Here is a 26,597-nt window from a genome sequence, read left to right as displayed (position 1 = left end):
GCACTGTGACCAAGCTGGTCAGGAGAGGGAAAAGTATTTAGAATAGCTAATTAGTTGCCTTAATCTTATATAGACATAAAGATTGCTCTCATAAAGCTGGATCTCTGTCACAAATGTAAGGTTTGCAGCATGTAGATCTGAGAGAATTCAGCAGTACCATTCCCTCTTCCCTCGAGAAGAAGGAAGGATAATTATATGGCACCTTCCACAATCTCGGAATGTCCCAAAGCACTCTACAGCTATGGGCATACTATTGGTCACTATTGCAATGAATGAGAGCTAGTTTTGCTTGCACTGCCTCCCACAGACAGCGACAGTAGAAGCCAGGTAAACTCTTCCAATGTAAAAGCTGATGAAAAGTCATCGATCTCGATCATTGTTTCTCTCGCTGCTGACGTTAGGGGACCTGCTGAGTGTATCCATCATGCCCTGATTTAATCTATCTCTGGTTGTTGAACGTTAGCTAGCACACTAGAAATAACTTCCCTGTCTGCCTTTGAAATAATCTATGGGATTTTCTACTTCCCTTCGAGAGCAGAGGTGGCTTTGGGTTAATGTCTCAACCGAGGAAAAGATACCCCCAACAATGCAGCCTCTGTCAGGACTGTACTGGAGAAGTGTGGGCCTGGAACTTTGTGCTTGCGTCTCTCAGTGGAATGTGAACTCTCAAATGCCTGACTTGTAGTGTTTGAGTTGCCTCCAGCTACCCCAGCTTCGAATCTCTTTGACCGTGCACTTCCTGTTGTCAAGGGGTTAGGGCAGTGACCAGCTGCTAAGGCTCTGTCCATATTAACTCAAAGCCTGCAAATGCATTGCCATTGATGAATCTGTCTTTACGGAGAGCTTCCCAGCAAATCACTGCACTAACATATGAAGCACAGTCGTGTGTGTCGCAATCCCTCACAGTGCTCAATCTCTACAGTAAATCTCTGATAATCCAGCATGCTCGGGATTTTGATGCCAGTTTGGGAGATTTTCCAGATTACTCAATATAATTCCAATTAATCAGAATCAGATGGACTCTGTCTATACTTCTTGCTGCCTCGGTAAAGCAGCCAGCATAATCAAAGACCCCACCCACCTGTTACATTTGCTCTTCTCCCCTTTCCCATCAGGCAGAAGATACAAATGCCTGAAAGCACGTACCACCAGGATCAAGGACAAAGACTATTGAACAGTTCCCCAGTACAATAAGATGGTCTTTTGACCTCACAATCTACCTCGTTATGACCTTGCACCTTATTGTCTGCCTGCACTGCACTTTCTCTGTAGCTGTGACACTTTGCGTTCTGTATTGTTTTACCTTGTACTACCTCAATGCACTGTGTAATGAATTGATCTGTATGAATGGTATGCAAGACAAGTTTTTCCACTGTACCTTGGTACAAGTGACAATAATAAAGCAATTCCAATTATCACTAACATATGTCGTGAAATTTGTCGTTTGGTGGCAGCAGTACAGTGCAAGACATAAAAATATTACTATAAGTTACAAAAATAAATAGTGTGAAAGAGGAATAACGAGATAGTGTTCATGGACCATTCAGAAATCTGATGGTGGAGGGGAAGAAGCTGTTCCTGAATCATTGAGTGTGGGTCTTCAGGCTCCTGTACCTCCTCCCTGATGGTAGTAATGTGAAGGGGGCATTTCCCGGATGGTGAGGGTCCTTAATGATGGATGCTTCCTTCTTGAGACACCTCTTTAAGATGTCTCAATGGCGGGGAGGGTTGTGCCCGTGATGGAGCTGGCTGAGTTTACAACCCTCTGCAGCCTCTTTCGATCCTGCACATTGGAGCCTCCATACCAGGCAGTGATGCAACCAGTCAGAATGCTCTCCACCGTACATCTGTGAATATTTGCAAGAGTCGTTGGTGACAAATCAAATCACCTTTGTTATTACTCCAACACACTTTTAATTTGGAGCAAAAAACAAACTGCTGGAGGAACTCAGCGGGTCAGGCAATATCTGTGGAGGCAAAGGGATAGTAGATATTTCGGGTGGAGACTATAATGTATTTTCCAGCAGGCCTTTTAAGTATAAAGGAAGTGGGGTCCTGGTGAGTTTTAAGGGAGCATGGGGAACAGAATCAGGCATTTTTCAAGGGAGTGTGGATGTGGGGCCTGGTGAGTTTTAAGGGAGTGTGGGAACCGGGGCCCCAGTGAGTTAGGAGGAGCATGGGAATCAGCACCCGGTGGGCAAGATGACGAGCCATCCAGATTTCCGAATAATCTGGAATAATAAACACTCCTATATCCCCTATGTTCGTCATTCCCAACCCACCACCACTGTTCTGTACAGTGGTCATCTCGGTAATTCATCCAAGCAGAGGTGATCCCATGGCTCTCTGGTTTGCAACCACCCGACCAGGCATCTGGAGATTTCTAAATGTGGCCAAGCACCAAAAACCAGACATTAAATTAAAAAGAAATAAAAAATCAAGTCAATTATTTTCAGTATAAATGCCTCATGATGTGCTCAGAGAGAAATTCCGCCATCAGCAAATCAAGATTCAGCTCTCAGTCCATCCCATCGCCACTGCACTCTGATGGGTGACTGCATGCGGCCAATCTTAGTAACTCCAGTGGGATGCACCTGGGCAGCCTGCTTCAAAGAGTGATGTGTTAGTACCACATTGTGCACGATCCTCAGTGAGGCAGAGATGTTCACTGGCTTGGTACAACTGTGATGCCCATTGTGGTCAATGACCTGCTAACCATCCATTAATGTTGTAGTATAGTATCAGGGCTGGGTGTTGGCGTGGACTACCAAACGTGTTGTCCACCTGTACTTGAGGAGTCCATCTCCGAAAGAGGTCCAGTGAAAAACATAATGTGGCAAGTTGCGACTTAAAAAAATAACACTGATGCCTGTGAAGCAGGCTGAATGGCCACATCCTGTGCTGTCGTTCCATGATTTTACATCACATTTTGATTTTAAAGCATTCATTGGAAGAAACCAAGATATATCTGTCTTTCTATCTTCTCTTTTCACTTTTTTGTTATCTCCTGATCTCTCTTGAGCATCTCTTTCTATGTGTGTATGTTTCTGTTGTTTGTATGTTTGTCTTTCTGTTTATATGTGTGTGTATGTTGTACATCTGAGTACTTGTGTGTATCACGTGTATGTGTGTTCATAGCGCATTGTTTGTACGCTGATTTTGTACACTGTACATTGTGTGAATGTGTATGCACATGCGTAGATGTGTTCTGCATGTGGCTCAACTGCAGTTGAATATTAATTTGCCTCAGGTAGGCAGTTGGCTGGTGACCAGGATATTTAGCATTTACTCTTAATTAACTGATAGTTCATGAAAATGAAGTATTTCGATAAATTAAAACAAAATAATTCAAAATAAGATTTCTTTATTAGTTACATGTACATTGAAACACACAGTGAAATACATCTTTTGCGTAGAGTGTTCTGGGGGCAGCCCGCAAGTGTCGCCACACTTCCGGTGCCAACATATCATGCCCACAACTTCCTAACCTGTATGTCTTTGGAATGTGGGAGGAAACCCATGCAGACGTGGGGAGAACGTACAAGCTCCTTACAGACAGTGGTGGGAATTGAACCTGGGTCGCTGGCACTGTAATAGCGTTACACTAACTGCTACATACATACAATTATAAGCAAAGCCTCCTATTATATTGTAAAACTGCTGGTGGCACTTGCAGGTTTGAGTTCTCCTCTGTGCTCCTCAGCTGCCAGTGTCTTTCTCCCTCACTCTGAATGTTGAAGTATCAGTTGCGAGATGAGGAATGTGCATTTGGAGTTGATAACAGCTGTCCTGGCTTGGCCGAGTAAATGGTGCCAACTGTGCATTGCAGTGAACTTGGTGATACCATGGATTGGAAGGCATGCAAAGCTGATGGGATGAAAATGCATGCAGACGAAAAGAATAAGAGGATTGTGTGGTTCTCTGACTTGTCTTCCTAGCCTAGCCTTCCCTAAAAAGGCAGCCTTTTACCACTGACGTGTTTAAAAGTGGTGGGAGAGCACGCCACTCAATCCACATTTGTACTCTTGTCAGAAATTTCATCCAACTGGTCTTAAGTTTGGACCATCAGCAGTTTGTTACAGAGAAGAACAATAAGCATTGATAAAGAAGGAACAGGAAGAGCAGATACCATAGTCATCAGTGTCGTCACTAATTGTATGACTCACATTTAGTATTTGGAAGAGGTGCACTGCAGTGTTGCATGACGCATTTAATTGCTGTTGAGATCAGTCGGGGGCTTGTAACCACCAATATTTCACCTGGTGTGACATGGTTCCATATGTGACACTCTGTTTTCCCCACCATCAGGGTTCATCAGCATTTGGCTTTCCTCACAATACAAGTGGATGAGTAAAAACTTTGCACAAAATTGAAAAAAAAACTGCAGATGCTGGAAATCTGAATTAGAAACATGTAGCGGTGAGCGTAACACTATTACAGCGCCAGCGACCCAGGTTCAATTCCGGCCGCTGTCTGTAAGGAGTTTGTACGTTCTCCCTGTGCCTGCATGTGTTTCCTCCAGGTGCTCCGGTTTCTTCCCACATTCCAAAGACGTACAAGTTAGGAAGTTGTGGGCACGCTATGTTGGTGCCGGAAGTGTGGTGACACTTGTGGGCTGCCCCCAGAACACTCGATGCAATAGATGCATTTCACTGTGTGTTTCGATGTACATGTGACTAAAAAAGAAATCGTATCTAAGTGCTGGGAAAACTCAACAGGTCAGGTAGCGTCTGTGGAGAGAGAAAGGGTCAACGTTCAAAACTTTACATGCTTGCTCTCAACTTTCTTCGTACAAGTCTGCTTCAGCTGACTATGGGACTGGTTAGTGTGTTACTCAGAGGTGTGAAGGAGCCAGATAGTCTGCTCCTTCCCCCATAAATATTCTTGTTTGTTGTTGCACATAAGGGATTGGAGACTGGGCAAGGCAGTAGGGAGCTGGCAGGAGAAGGGAACTGAGCCCCAATGTGAAAAAAGAAGAATATTGTGGGGATGAGCAGAGAAATTGTAAACCTCATTATTAACTTTCATCTGAGGGTAAAGAAACTTTGTAAAGCCCTGGGCACACCTGCTGTGACTTTCTTGCTGACACGGTGCATTTATCTCTGTCTCATACACAGACTCGCACAGACTTGCTTGGAAGTAAACTCACACTCCTGAAAGCTTGGAGAACAATAACTCATTGAGTCTCTCGTAAAATCCTGAGGAGGAGGGATCTTGCTGTTTCTTGCATGTGTGCGCTTTGACCCGCTGACCCCAGCCCTTGGGTCATGCTGGAAGGAGCTATGCTGGCACAGAAAACAAAAGGAACTCGGGCTGCCTCTGTATGCCATGCCTCCTACATCCCCTCACCATGTTAAGCAGGCCGTCTATAGCCAGGGCACGACGCTACATCTGGTTTTAATTGCTAAAACAAGTTTGTCCATTGCCTTAGTTCAGTTTGAAGGCATTTTCTTCAGATTGAAATTTGCAGCGTTTGCTGAATGCTACAGAACCATCCCACACTCCCCGAAGCCTTGGTCGCTGTGCACAAATTAATGAAGGCAGATTTATTTTGGATGCAGGGGCTCGTTCGTTTAACGAAGGCGAGAAGGAGGCGGCTCTCGCTGCGGGAGTCATTTCACTAACAAAATGAAATTCAGGGTTAAGCTTAAAACTGTTTGTGGAAGACAATATGAAGTAGCTAGTAAATATTTCCAGAATTCTATGTTTGCAATGCTCAGCTGATGGCCCGGTTTCAGACTCTTGTGTGGTAGACCATTAGGCTTCAGCTGATGTGCATTAGTTTGGTTTCCTGTTTTCAGCTCCAGATCACATCCTCGCCTCTCCTAGCCTTCGACGCTGCAGTTTATGGACCCAAGTTAGGCAGGAGTCAGCACTTGATTGTTAATGACAGGAGCATGAGGGACAAGAGAGAGACAGAGGGGAGTGAGAGCAAGTTAGAGAATGAAGATCCATGCAGTGTTATATTGCAGTTCTGTGAAAGCAGCCCCTGAGTACTGGCTGCAGTTGTGTGCAATTCTGGTTGCCCCATTACAGGAAGGATATGGAAGCTTTGGAAAAGATGCAAAAGAGGTTTACCAGGATGCTGCCTGGTTTAGAGGGTATGAGCTTATAAGGAGAAGTTGGACAAACTTGGATCGTTTTTTCTGGAGCGTCAGAGGCTGAGGGGAGACCTGATGGAAGTAGAGAAATTATGAGAGGCATAGATAGAGTAGATGGTCAGAATCTCTTTCCTTGGGTAGAAATATCAAATACTAGAGAACATGCATTTAATGTGAGAGGGGGAAAGTTTAAAGGAGATGGGCAGGTAAGTTTTTTTTACATGGAGAGTGAAAGATGCCTGGAATGGGCTGCTAGGGATAGTGGTGGAAGCAGACACCATAGTGGTGTTTGAGAAGCTGTTAGATAAATGCATGGATGTGCAGGGAATGGAGGCATGAAGGCTTTAGTTTAATTTGGCTTCAAGTTCGGTACAGACATCATGGGCAAAAGGGCCTGTTCCTGTGCTGTACTGTTCAATGTTCTATGGCTCTTGATAAAATCCAGTTATTTTATCACATAATTAGATTCATTTGCTGAAAGTGCATGCACTAAATGCTGGAGTGTGGTTCCTCACAACATGCTGCCTCTGGTACCAAATTTCTTTGTATTTAAAAAGCAGCCCTTCCAAACATCAGAAAACTTCTACTGAGAACAGGCCACTAGGCCCCTCCTGTTCTGCTGTTTCTGCAGACCAGCTCGAGTTTGGCCAAGCTTGGAGCCTGACTTGTCTCCAACAGAGCAAGTTCCACCCTAGGCGTCTGCGAGCTGCTAAGCTCCTGATTGTTGCCCCACTCATGGGACTTGATCATTTGACACAGTCGCCATCTGACCTCGCATTCCACTTGCGACTTTCCCTCAGCCTTCTCCTCATCTTGTTATCTGCTGTTACACGGTAACAACAGTGCTGCATGGAATATTTGACTGTCTTGGTCCAGGAAAGACGTTCTTAATTCATTCTCGGCGCATTGCCCTTTGCTGAGGGTGGTGGTGAGCCACCTTTATAAACTGAAGCTGTTCCTACAATGCTATTGGCTCGATTGTTGCAGTTGGGAATGGTCTTTTGAGGAAAGAATGAACGGGCTCGATTCGTACCTGTCCTGTTGGAGTTTAGAAGAGTGAGAGGGGACTTGATTGAAACATATGAATTCCCAAGGGATCTTGAGAGGGTGGGCATGGAGAGGATGTGGCAGAATCTAAAACTAGGGGTCACTGCTTCAAAATAAGAGGTCACCCACTTGGAATATGGAGAACATAGAACATGGAACAGTACAACATAGGAACAGGCCCTTCAGCCCACAATGTTGTGCCAAACTAAACTAGTCCCTCCTGCCTACACAACATCTATATCCCTCCATTCTCTGCATATTCATGTTCCTATCTAAAAGCCTCTTAAATGTCTCCATTGTATCTGCCTCCAGCTCAGCGGTGCATTCCAGACACCCACCACTCTCTGTGTAAAACAAAAACTTGCCACTTGAGACAGAATGGGACAATTTCTTGGAGGGTCATGAGTCTGTGGAACTCTCCCTCAGTGTGGCCAAAGTGCGCTTTGAATACTTTTGTTAGAGCTTGAGTAATTCCTGACAAACGAGGGGGCGAAAGATTACCAAGGCTGGGCGGAATTGTGGAGTTGAGGTTACAATCAGATCAGCCATGATCTTATTAAACGGTGGAGTGGGGTCAAGTGGCCTCCTCCTGCCCCTCATTTGTGTGTCACCTTGTGGCCATGGAGGAATGGCTGGTGTGCTCAACTCAGGGTGGCCATGCCAGATCATGGAGAAGTGTCTGAGTTCCTCTAATGCTTTCCACACACGTGGTCTTTGTCGTCAGAAGGTTTGACGTTGAGATTGATGTACGCACTGTCGCATCAGTAGAGGAAAATTTGAATAACATTTGTTCTAATGGTGTGATGTTTACAATGCATTGATTGGCTCTGGAGAGGGTTGCGAGTTTTGAGATGAGAAGAATTTAAGTTGGCGTGGCTTTCCCCTCATTTGGTAGTAATTTGCTAAAACAAAACAGGGCAGCTGTGTTCCAGTTCTATAATTATGCGTGTTTCTGGCTTAAAGAATCTGCATGCAGTGTTTAACACATTGAGTAACCAAGGCTCAGGTCGCTGGAGGTCACCTGAAATGGCATCACTGCACGCTGACTGGTTCAGGCTCTTAGGGAGTCGAGATGTTGCAGGAATCTATGGGTAGATATCAAAAGTCGTGGAAAGAAAGGTAGTGGGATATGGGGAGGATTGATGGGGCAGTGTAGGGTAGGCCATTGCAGAAAAATCAGGCCAGTAAAGAATGACGTTAGGAAGTACTTCTACAAGGGAAGGGTGGCAGACATTTAGAACTTTCTTTTGCAAGCAACAACTGATACTCAGTAATTGTTCATTTTAAGTCTGTGATTGATAGGTTTTTGTATTAACCACAGACACCAAGACTCTGAACGCTAGAATATGCACAAGGGATAAGTAACTTGCTGCTGTTCTTATAGATTCATACAGTGCAGAAACAGGCCCTTTGGCCCACAATGTCAATGCTGACCATCAAGTATCTATGTACACCAATCCCATTTACCAGCATGTGGCGATTCAAGTGTTCATCCAGATGCTTGTTAAATTTTGTGAGAGTCCCTAACCTCACCACTCCCTCAGGCAGTATGTTCCAGTTTCCAAACATCCTCTGGGTGAAAAACTTCCCACTCAGATCCCCTCTAAACCTTGCTTTAAACCTATTCCCCCTGGTCTTAAAACACTTCTGCCATAGGAAAAGTCTCTCCCTATCCATGCTCCTTGTAATTTTGTACACCTCTATCAGGTCCCCCCTCAGTCTCCCCTACTCCAGGGAAAAGAAACCCAGCTGATCCAGTGTCTCCTCATAACTAAACTGCTCCATCCCAGACAACATCCTTGTGCTCTCATCTGCACCTTCTCCAGCGCAGAGGAGATTCACATTACAATAACACGTTATGCTGTATTTGTTGTGTCAGCTGGTGGTGAAAGATATAATGACACCATTTCCTGGGCAATATTTATCCCTCAATCAACAATAACAAAAAACAGATTCATGCTGTGGTTTGTAAGAACTTCCTGTGTACAAATTGACTCAATTACAATATTGCCTGCATAGTCATAGAGTTGTACAGCACGGAAACGGGCCCTTTTGGCACAACTCGACCGAGCTCCCTACCAGACCTAGTCCCATTTGCCTGCATTTGACCCATATCCCTCTAAACCTTTCCTGTTCATGTACCAAAAATGCCTTTTAAACATTGTAATTGTACTCACCTCTGCCACTTCCTCTGGCAGCTCGTTCCATTTACTCACCATCCTCTGTGTCAAAAACTTGCCCCTCAGGTCCCCTTTAAATCTTTCCCCTCTCACCTTTCACCTGCACCCTCTAGTTTTTCCTCTGGGGGGAGAAAGGACTGTGACCATTTACCTTATGTATGCCCCTCATGATTTTATATACCTCCAGCAGGTCACCCCTCAGCCTCCTTCACTCCAAGGAAAGCAGCCTAGGCCCATCCAATCTCTCCTAACTCAAGCCCTCCAGTCCCAGTAACATCCTCGTGAATCTTTTCTGCACCCTTTCCAGCTCAATGACATCCTTCCTCTAGTTAGGCAACCAGAACTGCACACAATACTCCAAGTGCGATCTCCCATGTCAGGAGTATCAAAAACAAGAGGACATTGGGTTAAGGTGAGAGGGAAGCAGTCATACACATCAAAAGACTTTAACTGACTGGATGTCTTACAGGGTCAGCACCACTTGCTGCCCGCTCTGTGAGTGTCCTGTACAAAGGTTTCACTCGGGGCCCCAACATTGATAAACTGAAGATATTAACCTCATCACTGGATCCATTTGGCCTCTGACCTTGAATGGTCCTTTCACCTCTTTGGGCATTGATGCTTCTCAATCGAATTGGAATCGGTTTATTATTGTCACATGTACCAAGATGCCATCCAGGCAGATCATGCCATACATATGTACATTGAGGTAGTAACAAGAAAACAGAATGCTGAATCCTGCAGTAACCAGTGGTGGAATGCCGTATCCTGCTCAGCAGAAGGTAGAGAAGGCTAATCTTTTAAGAATATCAGCAATAGAAGCAGCAGGAGGACACTTGCCCCTTACAGTCCGCTCCACCATTATTCAAGATCGTGGTTGATCTTCTATCTCAACGTCATTTTCCTGCACTATCCTCATATTCATTTAAATCTCTTCAGGTCAGAAATCTATCCATCTCTGTTCTGAATGAACTCAACTAAGTCTCGACAACCCTCTGGGGTAGAGAATCCCAAAGATCCACCACCCTCTGAGTGAAGACATTTCTTTATCTCAGTCCTGTGACTACTGGTCTGAGACTCAGCCAAAGGAGGCACCCTCCCGGCACCTAGCCTGTCAAGTCCTGAAAGAATTGTGCAAGTTGTGAAGTTGTGATGAGATCTCCTCTCACGCTCTTAAACTCTATAGAATACAGGCCTAGTCTAGTCAAAGTCGAAGTTATTGTCATATGTACAAGTACATGTATGCACAGGTGCAATGAAAAACTTACTTGCAACAGCATCACAGGCACAATTCACAAGAAAAACATAAACATAAATTATACACAATTTTTACAAGAAAGAACACATTTAGAACAAATAAAAAGTCCATTTTAGTGCAAAGTGATCAAAGTGGTCATAATGTTACTAAACTGCAGTGATTACAGTTGTGCCAGTTCATTCAAGAATCGAATGGTTGAAGGGAAGTAGCCTGGTGGTGTGGGACTGAAGGCTTCTGTACCTCCTGCCTGATGGTAGCTGTAAGAAGATGGCATGGCCCGGATGGTGGGGATCTTTGATGATAGATGTTGCCTTCTTGAGGCAGTGCCTCCTGTAGATACTACCAATGGTCATCTGAATGTAGTATTGATAAGGATAGCAAATTATATATCAGAATCAGTTCTGTACAGTGTTATGGCTGGGCTCAGCCAACAGTACCTCAGACTGTGAGCCTTAGCCAACACAACTCCTGGGGAGAGAGACTCAGCAGTGCCTCAAATATTTGTTGGTACTGGGCAATGTTTATTACCCCTCCTTGCTTTGGTTGGCTACAGATCAAACCCTTCAAACATTGCTCAGTTCTGTTGACCAAAATCTATTCAACAGGCAGTAAAGGAGAAATGTTACAAGGAGGATGAGAGGAACTGTAGGAGTCCATTTTACCAGCCGTCCTGTTGTCTGAGGTTCACCTCCTGTGAGTTTGAAGATGTTGATCATTTCTTTACGTGTTTGAAAAGGAAGGGATAGATAGAAGATTCAAAAGTGTCAAAATACTGTGAAACTCATGTTTTTAAAAGTGATTGGTATTCAGGGATCTGAATGAGTTTGAGATTAAGACCATTGACCACAACTCTGCAGAGACTAGAAGCTCATGTTTTAAACATCGTTAATGTCTATATCATGTTCCTTTCATTTTATTTACAGCAGTGATATTCTTTACAGCCTCAAATCGTATTTCCTCCCTTCCTTCTAAACTATTGACCCTTACAAGGATACAGTCCCAGCAGCCCTGAGATACCTTACTTGAGTCATAGGAGGCATAAAGTCATAATGTTGGTACAGACAGAAACAGGCCCTTCGGCCCACTACGTCCATGCTGACCTTTTTGCCCATCTACGCTAATCCCATTTACCTGCACCAGGGCCATTTCCTTTTATGCCTTGCCTATTCAAGTGCCTGTCCAAATGTCTCTGCTTAATAGTAATCGTATCTGATTCCACCACCTCCTCTGGCACCACGTTCTAGATATCAAACACTCTCTGTGTGAAAAAGTTTTCCCATCAAATCCCTTTGAAACTCCTTCCTCTCTCCTTAAACCGATGCCCTCTTGTTTTTGATACCCCTACCATGTGAGAAAGATTCTGACTGTCTGCCTGATCCATGCGTCTTATAATGTTATATATCTCTATCTGTCCACCCCTCAGTCTCCTTTGCTCCAGGGAAAACAAACCCAAACCATCCAATCTCTCCCATAACTAAAATCCTCCAATCCAGGCAACATCCTGGTGAATGACCTCTGCACTCTCTCCAGTGCAACCACATCCTTCCTATAGTGTGGTGACCAGAACCACACACAATGCACCAAATGTGGTCTAAGCAATGTTTTGCAAAGTTGCCACATAATGTCTCAACTTTATATGCGATGTCCCACCTATGAAGGCAAGCATGCCATATCCCTTCTTCGCCACCCTATCTACCTATGTTGCCACTTTCAGGGAATGACAGACTTGGTCCCCAAGGTCCCTCTGTTCATCAACATTCCTCAGCAGCCTACCATTTACTGTTTATGTCCTACCCCTATTTGACTCCCCAAATTGCATCACCTCACATTTCTTAGACTTAAATTCTATCTGCCAATGAATCTGCTTGGTACTCTGAGTACCTTGAAATTTCCTGATGACCTACTCGACGGTAAATATCCCCCTTGTAAGCAGAGGCTTGTATTATGTCATTATTAAATGAGGCATAAGTAGAGCGAAATCCTTCTTAGAACCTGAGTTCAGTGCTCAGCCCAACTTCCTATCTGATCTGTACCTTACAGTTGCAGTTTTTTAATGGACTATGACCTCATGATCCACCTTGTTGTGACCTTGCACCTTATTGCACTGCACTTTCTCTGTAGCTGTGACACTTCACTCTGTATTGTTATTGTTTTTACCTGTACTACATCAATGTGCTCTGTACTAACCCAATGTAACTGCACTGTGTAATGAATTGACCTGTACAATCGGTATGCACGACAGGTTTTTCACTGTACCTCGGTACAAGTGACAATAATAAACCAATACCAATAATGAGTATCGTTAGGCTGTGGAACTGAAGGGGGGCGGGGGTTGCACCAATTTATCTTGTTCTCACATGATTTGTGCACACCGTGCAGGCCCACACGATCACTGGGTGCTCACACCTTTTCGCTCAGCATCACAGGAAGGCTTAGGCTAGGATTTGCTGTCTAATTTCCTTGACGCCTCGATGTTGTGGGTCATTACTCGAGGCTGATCACACACTCCTGTCACAAGATGACCAGGCGGAGCGCAGCTGAATTCTGAAAGCAGGAACACCTGCCACATTAATGAGTATCTGGACGAGCCAGGGAAGGGGGCTGGGAAGTGGGATTAACCTCAAGTCCATTTTTGGAAGGCACGCACATGATAGGCCAAATGGCCTCCTCCTATGCTGTAAGTGCCTAGTCTTCCTGGTAATGTTGACTTCACTAAAGCAAAGCCTGTATTTATACAGCAATGGGTAGATTCAACAATCTGTCTTTCTCCCAGATTTGGGAATCTCACAGCACAACAAAGGCAATTGGACTATCTCAATCCATACTTTGACCATGCTTTTCCTCACCTGTCCTGGCTCTCCTGCTGTGGCATAGTTTCTCTGCTTCACCTCATTTCCCACTCTGTCACAACCTTGACTTATTTGTCTGAGTTGAGCTGAGCAAAGACCAGGCTGATATGGATTTGCTTGTCATTCAGGGCTAGATGTTTACGGACTCTGTACAGGTTCCCAGAACTTGGGAGCTATGGGGGGGGGTGGCCTCGATCACCAGGGCAGAACTGGAGTAGTGCGAGCAGGAGGGCTCAATGACAAATCTGGTGACCAAACACAGGCTGCAGAGTGCGGAGGTGGGTGCAGCACTATCCGAGTGACAGAAATGGTAGGTGGCCAAAGACCTGGTAGAGATGGGTGACCCTTAAGACATGGTGAGCCAGTTTCTGTGCTGGTGTGACCATATGGCTTCGGGTGGATCTGCTTGCACATTAAGCAATGCAGTGCAAAGCAATTTTGCAAAGCAGAAGAAGCAAGTATATCGAATCAGTTGACGAGGATGGAGCAGAGCACGTGCAATCCACAGGTTTTTTGTTAAATCAATGCTTGAAACTTCCGTGGGAAATGCAAACATGTGAATTGTGAGCATGAGGGAGTTCCAGTCAATTGTGAGACTATTGGTGAATCACAAATAATAGACTGAATTGACTGCTGGCATTTGCTTGAGCTGTATGCACAGCCAGTGCATACTTATTAACATACCCTTTCAGAGTAAAACAATGCCGCACTGAGGATAGGAGTTATTCGTGTCCTGTCAATCATTAATTCTTTCTTCGGAGAAAGGCATAGATTCCTTCATTACCACCTGTTCCTTTTCTAAACTGCACTTCTGTTTTTGCAGCGAGTATGAAGAAGAACAAGGCCAGCTGGATGCCAGACAAGCTCGCAAACTTCCAAGAGAATGAACAACAAAGTGCTCTGGAGAACATGCCCGTGTTCTCCGAGGGAGAGTTATTGCTGGAGGTGAGGATTGAAACATTGCACCCAAGATGAGGCATGGGGAGGATGATTATGGCATTGACATACCAACTTAAAGTTTCTTTGGTACTAAGAGGGGAAATGTTTGGTGGGGGAGGGGGGGGAGTGGGGGGAATGGGTGTAGTAAATGGAGCAGGGGAAACAGATCTGCCTGAGCAGAGCTGGAGCACAGTGAGTGGGAATGCTCGAAGACAACACTGCATACCAAGCGCAAACTGTAGAGTGTGGAGGCGGGCACTGTACTATGTGAGTCATGTTATACAAACCGGATTGAGTTTTTGAGGAGGTGACAAAGATAATTAATGAGGATAGGGTAGTGGAAGTTGTGTACATGGACTTCAGTAAAGCATTCAACAAGGTCCCTCATGGTTAGATTGGATACAAAATTGGCTTGGCCAGAAAAGACAGAGGGTAGTGGTGGAGGAGTGTTTCTTTGACTGGAGGTCTGTGACCAGTGATATTCCTCAGGGATCAGTACTGAGACCTCTATTGTTTGCGATCTATCTATCTATCTATCTATCTATCTATCTATCTATCTATATATATATATATATATATATATATATATATATATATATATATATATATATAGATAAAAATGATCTGGATGAAAATGTAGGTGGGGTGATTAGTAAGTTTGCAGATGACATAAAAATTGGGGCAGTTGTGGATAGTGAGGAAGATTGTCAAAGGATACAGCAGGATATAGACCAGTTGGAAATGTGGGCAGATAAATGGCAGGTGGAGTTTAACCTGGACAAGGCAGCACTCCTGGAGGTCAAATGTAAGAGGAAAGTACACAGTAAATGGCAGGACCCTCAGGAGCATTTATGTACAGAGGGATCTCGGAGTGCAAGTCCCTAGCTCCCTGAAAGTGGCAACGGAAATAGATAGGGTAGTAAACAAGGCATACGGCATACTTGCCTTCATTGAGTATAAAAGTCGGAAAGTTATGTTGCAGTTGTATAAAACTTTGGTTAGGCCACATCTGGAGTATTGTGTACAGTTCTGGTCGCCCCATTACAAGAAGGATATGTGGGGTGCAGAACAAGTTCACAAGGATGTTGGCTGGATTAGAATGTATTAATTAGAGAGTATTCAGGCAACATGAAGACAAATTTGAGAAGAAAATTGGTGAATACAAGATTGAAGGTGTTATATCTGAATGCACACAGTATATGAAATAAGGTAGATGAGCTTGTAGCACAGTTAGAAATTGGCAGGTACAATGTTGTGGGCATCACAGAGTTGTGGCTGAAAGAAGATCACAGCTGGGAGCTGAACATCCAAGGATACACATCCTATAGAAAAGACAGGCAGGTGGGCAGAGGACGAAGGGTGGCTCTGTTGGTCAAAAGTGAAATCAAATCCTTAGCAAGAAGCGACACAGGATCAGAAGATGTAGAGTCCTTGTGGGTAGAGTTAAGAAAATGAAAGGATAAAAAGACCCTGATGGGAGTTATATACAGGCCTCTGAATAGTAACCAGGATGAGGGGTACAAATCACAACAGGAGATAGAAAACGCATGTAAGAAGGGCAATGTTAGGGTGGTCATGGGGGATTTCAAAATGCAGGTAGATTGGGAAAATCAGGTTGGCACTGGATCCCAAGGAATGCCTACGAGATGGCTGTTTACTGCAGCTTGTGGTTGAGCCCACTAGGGAAAAGGCAATTCTGGATTTGGTGTGGTGCAATGATCTAGATTTGATTAGGGAGCTTAAGGTAAAGGAACTCTAAAGAGGCAGTGATCATAACATGATAGAATTCACACTGCAGTTTGAGAGGGAGAAGGTAAAATCGGATGTATCAGTATTAGAGATGAGTAAAGGTAACTACAGAGGCATGAGAGAGGAGCTGGCCAAAGTTGATTGGAAGGGGACCCTACCAGGGATGATGGCAGAGCAGCAGTGGCAGGAGTTTCTGGGAGTAATTGGGAAGACACAGGATTATTTCATCTCAAAGAAGAAGCAGCATTCTAAAGGAAGGATGAGGCAACTGTGGCTGACAAGGGAATTCAAAGACAGCATAAAAGCAAAAGAGAGGCCATACAATATTGCAAAGATTAGTGGGAAGCTAGAGGATTGGGAAGCTTTTAAAAACCAACAGAAGGCAACTAAAAAAGCAAAAAGGGGAGAAAAGATGAAATATGAAGGGAAGCTAGCCAATAATATAAAAGAGGATACCAAAAGTTTTTTTCCGATACATAAAGAGTAAAAGTGAGGCAAGAGCTGACGCTGGACCGCTGGAAAATGAAGCTGGAGAGGTAGTCATGGGAACAAAGAAATGGCGGATGAACTGAATAAGTATTTTGCATCAGTCTTCATTGTGGAAGACACCAGCAACATGCCAGAAATTCAAGAGAGTCAGGGAGCAGAAGTGAGTGTCGTCAATATTACTAAGGAGCAGATGTTTGGGAAGCTGTAAGATCTGAAGGTAGATAAGTCGCCTGGACTGGATGGACTACACCCCAGCGTTCTGAAAGAGGTAGCTGAAGAGATTGGGGAGGCATTAGTTGTGATCTTTCAAGAATCAGGAATGGTTCCAGAGAACTGGAAAATCGCAAATATCACTCCACTCTTTAAGAAGGGAGGGAGGCAAAAGACTGGAAATTATAGACCGGTTAGCCTAACTTCAGTGGTTGGTAAGATTTTAGAGTCCATTAAGGATGACATTTCAGGGTATTTGGAAGCACATGATAAAATAGGCCAAAGTCAACATGTTTTATTTTAAGGGGAGTCAGTGGATGTTGTTTACTTGGATTTTCAGAAGGCCTTTGACAAGGTGCCACACATGAGGCTGCTAAACAAGATAGGAGCCAGTGGTATTACAGATAAGGTACTAACATGAATAGAAGATTGGCTGACTGGCAGAAGACAAAGAGTGGGAACAAAGGGGGCCTTTTCTGGTTGGCCGCTGGTGACTAGTGGTATTCCTCACAGGTCGGTGTTGGGTCCGCTGCTTTTCACGTTATATGTTAATGATCTGGATGACAGAATTGATGGCTTTGTGGCCAAGTTTGCGGGTGATACAAAGATAGGTGGAGGGGCAGGTAGTGTTGAGGAAGCAGGGAGTCTGCAGAAGGATTTGGACAGGTTGGGAGAATGTACAAAGAAGTGGCAGATGGAATACAGCGTAGGGAAGTGTATGGTCATGCACTTTGGTAGAAAGAATAAAGGCGTAGATTATTTTCTAAATGGGGAGCGAATTCAGAAATTAGAGGTGCAAAGGGACTTGGAGGTCCAAGTGCAGGATTCTCTAAAGGTTAACAAGTCAGTACTAAGGAAGGCAAAAGCAATGTCAGCATTCATTTCGAGAGGACTAGAATATAAAAACAAGGATGTAATGCTGAGGTTTTATAAAGCATTGGTCAGACCGCATTTGGAGTTACTGTGAGCAGTTTTGGGCGCAATATCTAAGGAAGGATGTGCTGGCATTGGAGAGGGTCCAGAGGAGGTTTACAAGAATGATCCCGGGAATGAAAGGGTTAACGTGAGGAGTGTATGATGGGACTCGGCCTGTACTCACTGGAGTTTAGAAGAATGAGGGAGGATCTCATTGAAACCTACCAAATATTGATGTGGAGAGGATGTTTTCAGTAGTGGGAGAATCTAGGACCAGAGGTCAGAGTCTCAGAATAGAAGTATGTCTCTTTAAAGCAGAGATGAGGAGGAATTTCTTTAACCAGAGGATGGTGAATCTGTGGAATTCATTGCCACAGACAGCTGTGGAGGCCAAGTCATTGCATATATTTAAAGCGGATGTTGATACGTTCTTGATTAGTAAGGGCGTCAAAGGTTATGGGGAGAAGGCAGGAGAATGGGGTTGAAAGGGAAAAATAAATTGGTATAGGTTTATTATTGACCGAGGTACAGTGAAAAACTTGTCTTCCATACCGATTGCCCAGGTCTATTCATTACACAGTGCAGTTACATTGAGTTAGAACAGAGTTAGTAATCAGCCATGACCGAATGGTGGAGCAGAATCGATGGGCCGAATGACCCAATTCTGCTCCTGTGTCTTATGGTCTTAACTATAAGGAGAGGTTGGACAAACTTGGATTGTTTTTTCTGGAGCGTCGGAGGCTGAGGGGCAAACTGATAGAAGTTTATAAAATTATGAGAGGCATTGACAGGGTAGATAGTTGGAGTTTTCTCCCCCAGGATGGAAATGTCAAATACTGGAGGACATAGCTTTAAGGTGAGAGGGGGAAAGTTTAAAGGAGATTTACGTGGCAAGTTTTTTTTACATATAGAGTGGTAGGTGCCTGGAACATGCCACCGGGGGAGGTGGTGGAAGCAGATATGAAAGCAGTGTTTAGGAGGCATTTAGACAGGCAGGGAATGGAGAGATATGGACCACGTACAGGCAGATGTGCAGTTTAAATTGGCGTCATTGGCCGGCACAGACACTGTGGGCTGAAGGGCCTGTTCCTGTGCTGTACTGTTTTATGTTCTTTGAGTGACAGGGATGGTGGTGGGCAAAAGACCTGATGGGGACAAATATAAGCCAGTTGTTTAGAATATTGATGGAAGTTATACTGTAACAATGAAAGAGATTGAAAGAGAGTGCTGGTGAGCGAGGTTTTGGCAGTTTTCTCTCCCTTTTCAGAAGATGGAGTTAGAGAAGGAAAGGCAAATAAGAAGGGTGGACTTGACAGTAATTAGGATTATTCAGGCCACCCAGAATAGTTGATGAATTGGTTGCACAGAGTACTGGTGGTGATGTTAACATGAATGGGAGGTGAGGAGAATGGAAGTCCGCTTAATTCGATAGATGAAAAGGTGAAGGCTCAGTCACCAGGACAGTACGCGCTGAGCAAATTGCCGTGGGCTATGAGAGGGTGGAAGATGACCACAGACTTAAATTAGCAATAGAAAGGAGCGAAGTGAGGGCAACTGTTCGAAAGAGAGCTTGGATATCATAGGGGTAGTTGAGAGAGGGATGACCTTTGAATGTCAACAGCAGTATGGTGTCTCCTCCATTGTACAAGTTGCCAGGTGCTCTTGCAACAGACGCCCAGGCCGACACTGTTGACTTTAGCTGTTGCTGGGTAGATGTGCAGACGCATTTGATGAACTCAATGGAAGTCGAAGCCAGCTTGCCCTGGACACTCACTGATGGCCCTGATGCGGCTTCTGTCACTATGTGGCCCTTCGGTGCGTGCACTCTGTGACAAGGCCACTGTAGTACCCATTCCTGGTGCTGGGTTGACTTTTCAGTCACTCAGGGCTCTTCATGTAACTGCCTTCCTGAGCTCCCAGGAAAGTTGGTTTCATAAGCAGCTTCCTCTCAAGTTGCCTCTTCCTCCCAGCTCTTTCTGTTCTGTTGTAATCTTAACATTTGCAGTTGGCTTTGTGCTGAATAATCAGGTGATAATCTGATAATTTGCTCTCCACATTAATATCCTCTTGGGAGGGAAAGGAAAACATTTTTTCCACACAACTGCCATAATATAAACCTGTGTTAAAAGTAACTCTTAAAGAGCCGAGTTTTGGGTGGGAGCGTACAGAATGGGGGCAGTGGTATCCCTATAGGGGAGTGGTTGGTGGGGAGTCACGTACCTTTAAGAGCAGGGTTCCCTGTCGGGCATCCTTAGACATAATTCTGATGGATAGGGTAGGCATCCAACAAAACCTGTCCTCAGCCAGTGAAAACCATCCACATCAGTAGACTGTTTATTGCAAGTTGCTCCTCTTAACTTGTCCCATTTCGGGCTAAGAAGTTACAGCTGCTGTGGAGGTGATATGGTTGGAGGCTATAGTGCCCATTTTCCAATCTCCCCAGGCTGGACTGAAGAAAATTTCCTCTTCAGTGTTTCTCAACTCACCTATTGCTGAGACCTGATCCAAGCCTTTGTTACCTCAGCATTTCACTGATTCGTCCCACTCCTGACCATTCCCTTCGAGCTCTGCAGTCTCCCAACTTTGTCGCCTGTCCCTTAACCTGCAACTGTTCATCCATCTTCCCACTAAACACTTAACTACGATGGCTCTTGGGTCAACATGCCTCAGCTTTAAAAACCGCACCCTTATTTTCAAACCCCTCCTCATGCCCCCATCCCTCATTACCTCCATAACTTGATTACTGTGCTCCACCCAGTCTTAATTACCCCCTGCCACCAACTGTGCTTCCCCACCTAAACTTTCAAACTCCCTCTCTAAATCTCACCTCCCTCTTTTTCCCTTTTAGGCTCTCATTAAAGCCAACATCTTTGCCCAGGTTTTTTGTGGTCTGCCCCACTGTGTGGTTTATTTATTGGTTTATTATTAATTTATTATTATTGTCACATGTACTGAGATACAGAGAAAAGCTTTTGTTTTGCATGCCATCCAGGCATATCATTCCATACATAATTACATCGAGGTAGTAAAAAGAAAACAGGATGTAGAATATAGTATTACAGATTTGGAGAAAGTGCAGTGCAGATAAACAAATAAAGTGCATGGGCCTTAACAAAGTAAATTGGGAGATCAAGAGTTCATCTTTTTGCGTATGAGAAGTCCGTTCAGGTGTTTGATAACAGTGGGATAGGAGATGTCCAATAATAAACCAATACTAATACTAATACCAATACATGTACTCAAGTTTTTGTATCTTCTACCTGATGCGAGAGGGGAGAAGAGAGAATGACAGGGGTGGGAGGAGTCTTTATGTTGGCTGCTTTCCTGAGAGAGCAGGAAGTGCAGACAGAGTCAGTGGAAGGGGAAGCTGGTTTGCCTGATGGGCTGGGCTCTCTGCAATTTCTTGCTGTCTTGGGAAGAGCAGTTGCCATACCAAACTGTCATGTACTTGGATAGGATACTTCCTATGGTGCATCTGTAAAAATTGGTAAGAATCATCGGGGATATGCTGAATTTCCTTAGTCTTCTGAGGAAGAAGAGGTGTGGGTGTGATTTCTTGGCCGTAGTGTCCACGTGGCTGGACCGGGACAAATTATCGGTGATATTTACACCTAGGAACTCGGGCTGTGTTTGATGACGTTCTGTGAAGTGCCTTGGAATGCTCTACTGCGTTAGAGGAGCAATTTCAATGCAAACTGTTGTTGTTGACCACAGAGATAGGGCGAACCAAGGCTGCTCTAACCCTTTCACATGGCATTACAGAAGATCTGAAAATGTTTCTCATGCTGGTGAGCTAAATTAATTCCAGCCATGAAATCCAGCTGCTTATAAACGTTCAAACTCGCAAGGAATTACCCATTGATTGCCTAGTTTCTGAGGTTACCAATTTTTATATTTTTGCCAAAAAGAGAACTGAGTTGTAGAACTCCTTGATCAAATGGGAGAAAGCAAATTTTACGCAGCCACTGGGTGACATAGTGGTGCAGCTAGTAGACCCGCTGCCTCACAGCTCCTGCGACCTGGGTTCAATCCTGGCCACTGTCTTTGTGGCGTTTGCATGTTCTCCCTGTGACTGTGTGGATTCCCCCTGGGTTCTCCCATTTTCCTCCCACATCCCAAGGATGTGTGGGTCAGTAGGTTAATTGGCTGCTGTAAGTTGCCCCTAGTGTGTAGGTGGGCGATAGAATCTGGGGGTATATGATGGGATCATTGGGAGAATAATGTAGGATCAGTGTAAATGGGTGCTTGATGGATGGTGAGGACTTTTTGAGGTCTGAAGAGTCTGTCTCCGTGACTGTACTAATAACAAACCCATCGACAATCCATAGATGGGTCAAGAGGTAGCTGATGGGTAGCTTGTGAGGAGATTGCTGCATCCATTATCTATGCAGAGCTTCTCTGTGGAATTGAAGCTCTCAGTAGTGTTCCAAATACTCCTTCTCCACTTTGAGTAGAAGATGGGCAGAAGGGCAGCACCCAACTCCCAGTTGAGAACCCACATTGATGTAAGTGATAGACCTACTCATTGCTCATTTGTCCTGTGACCTCAAACATCACCACATGAAGAGGATCCACACCATTTCTTTTTCTAGTTGCTTGTTGGAAATGGAAAAGAATAATTGAACCTTCTCACTGTTGTCACTTTTCTCCCCAACATCACGGCAAGGTCAACCGATTTCAGTCACCAGGAAGGGGTGGGAGAAGTCTGAATTGAGTTTGCATCCTTCTTGTGCCAGAAGGAATGTCCATTTCCCACTGTAAGTCTGGGGCCACCTCCTCCCCAGTTGTATGGAAGGTTTGAGTCATGAGGACAACTCAGTACCTCCACACATACACAGTCAGAACTGTGCTGTTGTATTTGTGCACTGTTCTTTCATTGTTGGTCTCTGCAATATAATTGGAGTGGAGGTGGGGATGGGTAGACTTATGCCTTCAGTTGATTAAGAAAGTTATCTTAGTTGGAGAAAGAACTTGGGGCGGGGAACAAAGCAAATAGTTGAAGTTAATACAATATCTGCTGCAGCTCACTTGGTATCTATAGAACACAGAACAATACAGCACAGGAACAGGCCCTTCGGCCCACCGTGTCTGCATCAGCCATGATGTAAGTCTAATTAATCCCTTCTGCCTGCACATGATTTGTATTCCTCTATTGTCTGCCTGTTCAAGTGTCTAAATGCTTCTTAAACATTGCCATTGTATCTGCTTCTACCACCTCCCCGGCAGCGCGTTCCAGGCACCTACCAGTCTATGAACAAAAAAAAACTTGTCTCGTCAATCTCCTTTAAACCTTCCTTCTCTCACCCTAACGCTACACCCTCCAATATTTGAGATTTCCACCGTGGGAAGCAAGACTCTGACTGTCTACTCTATCTATGCCTCTCATAATTTTATAAACTTCTATCAGGTCGCCCCTCAGCCTCCAATGCTCCAGAGAAAACAATCCAAGTTTCTCCAACCTCTCTTTATAACTAATGCACTCTAATCTAGGCAACATCCCAGTGAACCTATATTAGAAGGCTGTAATTTAAGCCTCATCGTAGGGATGAGCATAAAAATCCAGGCAGCTACATAACACACAGTACTGTAAGGAATGCTGCACTGATGTTCAGATGAGGCTATAGTTTCTCTCTTGTGAAAGATCTCATGACCGTATAAGGTTAGGGAAATTATTCCTGGAGTCCTGGTCAATATTCATCCCCCAATAAGATCACTAAAAATAAATTATCTGGTTGTAATCAGATTGCTGCTTGTGGAAGCTCGTTGGTTGTTATATCTTGTTACATAACAGAGCATGACTACACTTCAAAAAAGAAGTTTGCTGTAAATTTCCTTTGGCATGCCCCAGCGGTTGTAAAAGGCACTCTGTCAGACTCCCGAAATGCACTATCCTGAGCTCTGTCTTGGAAGAAGTTTACCAGGTGGACAGAGGAAAAGATTCAAGGATGTGCTAAAAGCCTCCTTGAAGAAATACTGACCCCTGGGAATCTCTGGCCCATGACCACTCAAAGTGGAGAAGGAGCATTCGGGATGGGTTTGAGGACCTTGTGTCCACACAGAAACCCAGTATAGATGATAGAAGGATTGGACCACCTCACAAACTAGCCACTCACTCGCCCCTGAGGAAGAGTCTGTTGTTCCCACATTGGCCTCATCAGTGACCTTGGAGCCCAGAGAACTGGAATGGAAGCAAGTCATCCTCGATCCTGAGCTGTTGCTTAAGAAGAATAGTGCATGCCTATCTCTTCATTTTACACTTTAAAAAGGTGAACAAAGTTCAAGTGAGGTCTTTAAACACTGTGTTCCTTTATCTTCACCAAGTGAAGACTAGTCAGTGGGAGTGATGGTTTGGCAGTTCAGAATCCAACGTTTAAATCTCAATAATGTCTCAAGGGTATTTGCAAGAAGTGTGTCTCTCTGGTGCCATTGGGTCCGGGGACTTGTCCTGTTGGCAGTTTGGGAAGGTTGTCAAGGCTGGAAACCTCCACTGTTTGTGGAACTCTTATCAGCCTTCAGTTGCTTTTGATGTGTACTGTACTCTGCCAAGTGTAGGACCTGAGTGTTTTAAATGAGACCGACAATAGTCTGGGTCAAAAAGGTCAAGTTATCTTGGCATTGATGGAAACTTTAATGGTGCCTCCCTATGCTTGAACTGCTTCAGAGAGCTGAGAGTACATTGTTTGGAAGGAAAAGGTTCCCTTGCGTGACTTGGGGCTGTATTTACACTATTTACTGGCAATTTCTTCTCATATTGGAGCAGCAGTAGAACAAAGCAGTCATTAATTGTAAGGGATGTTTACCAGCATTAATGGCATTGCACAGGGGGAAATGTTCTTTTATAGAATGTGGTATTTCAAAAAAATCTTAAGACTGGATTACCCTGTGTGATTAGCCAGGGTACAAAGAGAAGCTGGCAAGAGTCTGGATTCTGTTTTGCTATTGGGAATAGAAAATTGGAGGCATTTACACAGTCCTGCAAGACTCTCAGGAGTTTAGATGGGCACCGTTCTTCTTTATAAGGTTGTAAGCACCTTACGGTTTGTTTAAAAATGTGGCTGGTGACATGCTTGGAGACCTGCTGCTGTTGCATGAACGCCCACCAGTTAACTATACCCTGCACTCAGCCTCTCCTACCAACCATGCTGGCACCAGAAAGGGGCAGCACCTGGGTACCACAGTTAGTCCACAGCCCAGACCCAGTGCTCCAGTGGGACTGGGCCTTTGCACTCACCCTCCTGGCTCAATGAAGTGGGCCACATTATTCTAACCTTTGGTTAGGAGTGCAGCAACTGTGCATGACTGTCTCATTGGATGTCTCCCAGCACAAAGAGCTGTCATAAGATATTCTGAGCTGCAGTGACTTCTGTTATTGATATTAAAATTGAGTTATTGTGTGAACAATGAAACACCATTCATGACAAATTGTCTTTCAAGTTAACACTACGACATGATATCTGCCATGTGTGTTTTTTTATGTTCCTCCCTCCCTCTCCCTCCCTCCCTCCTCCCCTTTCCCACCTCCTTTTTCCCTCCCACCTCCTTTTTCCCTCCCACCTCCTTTTTCCCTCCTCCTCCTCCCTGTCCCTCCCCTACTCCCCTCTCCCCTTCCCCCTTCCCATTGCCTTCTTCCTCTCCCCACCTCCCCCCGATATCTATGCTCTATAATGCAGAATCACCAGTGTACAGCTTCATAGTCCTCGAAGTGTCATTAGCCAGTCAGGGCCGATATCCAGAACATTTTTGGAGGTGGGATTGGGTGGTGTGTGCAAGGTCACAGTTCTGGTACTTATGCTCCTCTGTCCTGTTTCCTAGGCTCTGAATGGCTTTATTCTGGTCGTCACTGCTGAAGGATATGTTTTTTATACGTCCTCCACCATCCAGGATTATCTTGGCTTCCACCAGGTGAGTCTGAAACTGCACTGAGTGAAGGAGCAGTAAGGAGCAGCCGTTGGAAGCTCCTGTCATTGAACCCTGGGTCAGGCAGCAATGATGATGGGTCAGGCAGCAATGATGATGGGTCAGGCAGCTAGATACTGGCTTTACGTATTGTGTATTTCTGGAATTTTTTGCTAATCTTTCTGATTTGAGTTCTTTATTTCATTGGTCCTCTCTTTCCCAAACCTTGCTTTAATTCCGGTGTCATTTCTTCCCTGGTTTTAATCCCTGCAGCACTATTTGTCTCACCTTCAAGTACTCAGGCTCTGGAATTCCCTTGCTAAATCTCTCAGCTTCTCCCTCCTCATGTAAGGCATCCCTTAAACCCCGGTTCTTTAACCAAGCCTTTATCCAGCTATGTGAGGCTGCGCCAAATTTATTTTGATAAACTTCCCAAAAAGTACTTTAGGTTTTTTTTTAATATGTTAAAGTTTCCTTATTATTGTAAGCTGTAATTCGTCACAGAGCATAGAACAGTACAGCACAAGAACAGGCCCTTCGGCCCATGATATTTGTGCAGCGCATAAAGCAAAATTAAACTAATTCCTTCTGCCTGCACATGATCCATATCCCTCCATTTCCTGAATATTCATGTGCCTATCTAAAAGTCTCTTCAACGCCTCTATCGTATCTGCTTCCACCACCACCCCTGTCAGCATGTTCCAGGCACCTACCACACTCTGTGTAAAAACAAAACTTATTCTGCACATCCCCTTTAAACTCCTCCCTCTCATCTTAAAGTTATTTTACCAGAATTGCCGTTACAGACATTGAAACCAGGAGCAGGGGAAAGCCTCTCAGACCCTCAAGTCCATCTGCCATTTAATAAGATCAGAGCTCATACGACTTACCCTCAACCCCACATTCCCATCTCCCTGCAAAAATCCATCCACCTCACCCTTAAAAATATTCAGACTCTGCTTCC

General features: G+C 44.5%; 1 protein-coding gene across 2 annotated transcripts in view; it reads left to right on the top strand.

The window, feature by feature from the left end:
* The window catches only part of ahr2 (aryl hydrocarbon receptor 2), a 167,740-nt gene that overhangs the window by 102,650 nt on the left and 38,493 nt on the right, over positions 1–26,597 (top strand). For both annotated transcript variants that reach the window (XM_052011647.1, XM_052011657.1), the window contains exons 3-4: positions 14,259–14,380; positions 25,550–25,639. In XM_052011647.1, coding sequence (XP_051867607.1) covers positions 14,259–14,380; positions 25,550–25,639 — 212 coding nt within the window. The remainder of the gene's footprint in view (positions 1–14,258; positions 14,381–25,549; positions 25,640–26,597) is intronic.

The sequence above is a fragment of the Pristis pectinata genome, chromosome 1 (genome assembly GCF_009764475.1).
Source record: "Pristis pectinata isolate sPriPec2 chromosome 1, sPriPec2.1.pri, whole genome shotgun sequence".
NCBI lineage: Eukaryota > Metazoa > Chordata > Chondrichthyes > Rhinopristiformes > Pristidae > Pristis > Pristis pectinata.
The sequence above is the reverse complement of the archived record's forward strand: the minus strand, read 5'-3'. Positions and strand labels throughout refer to the sequence as shown.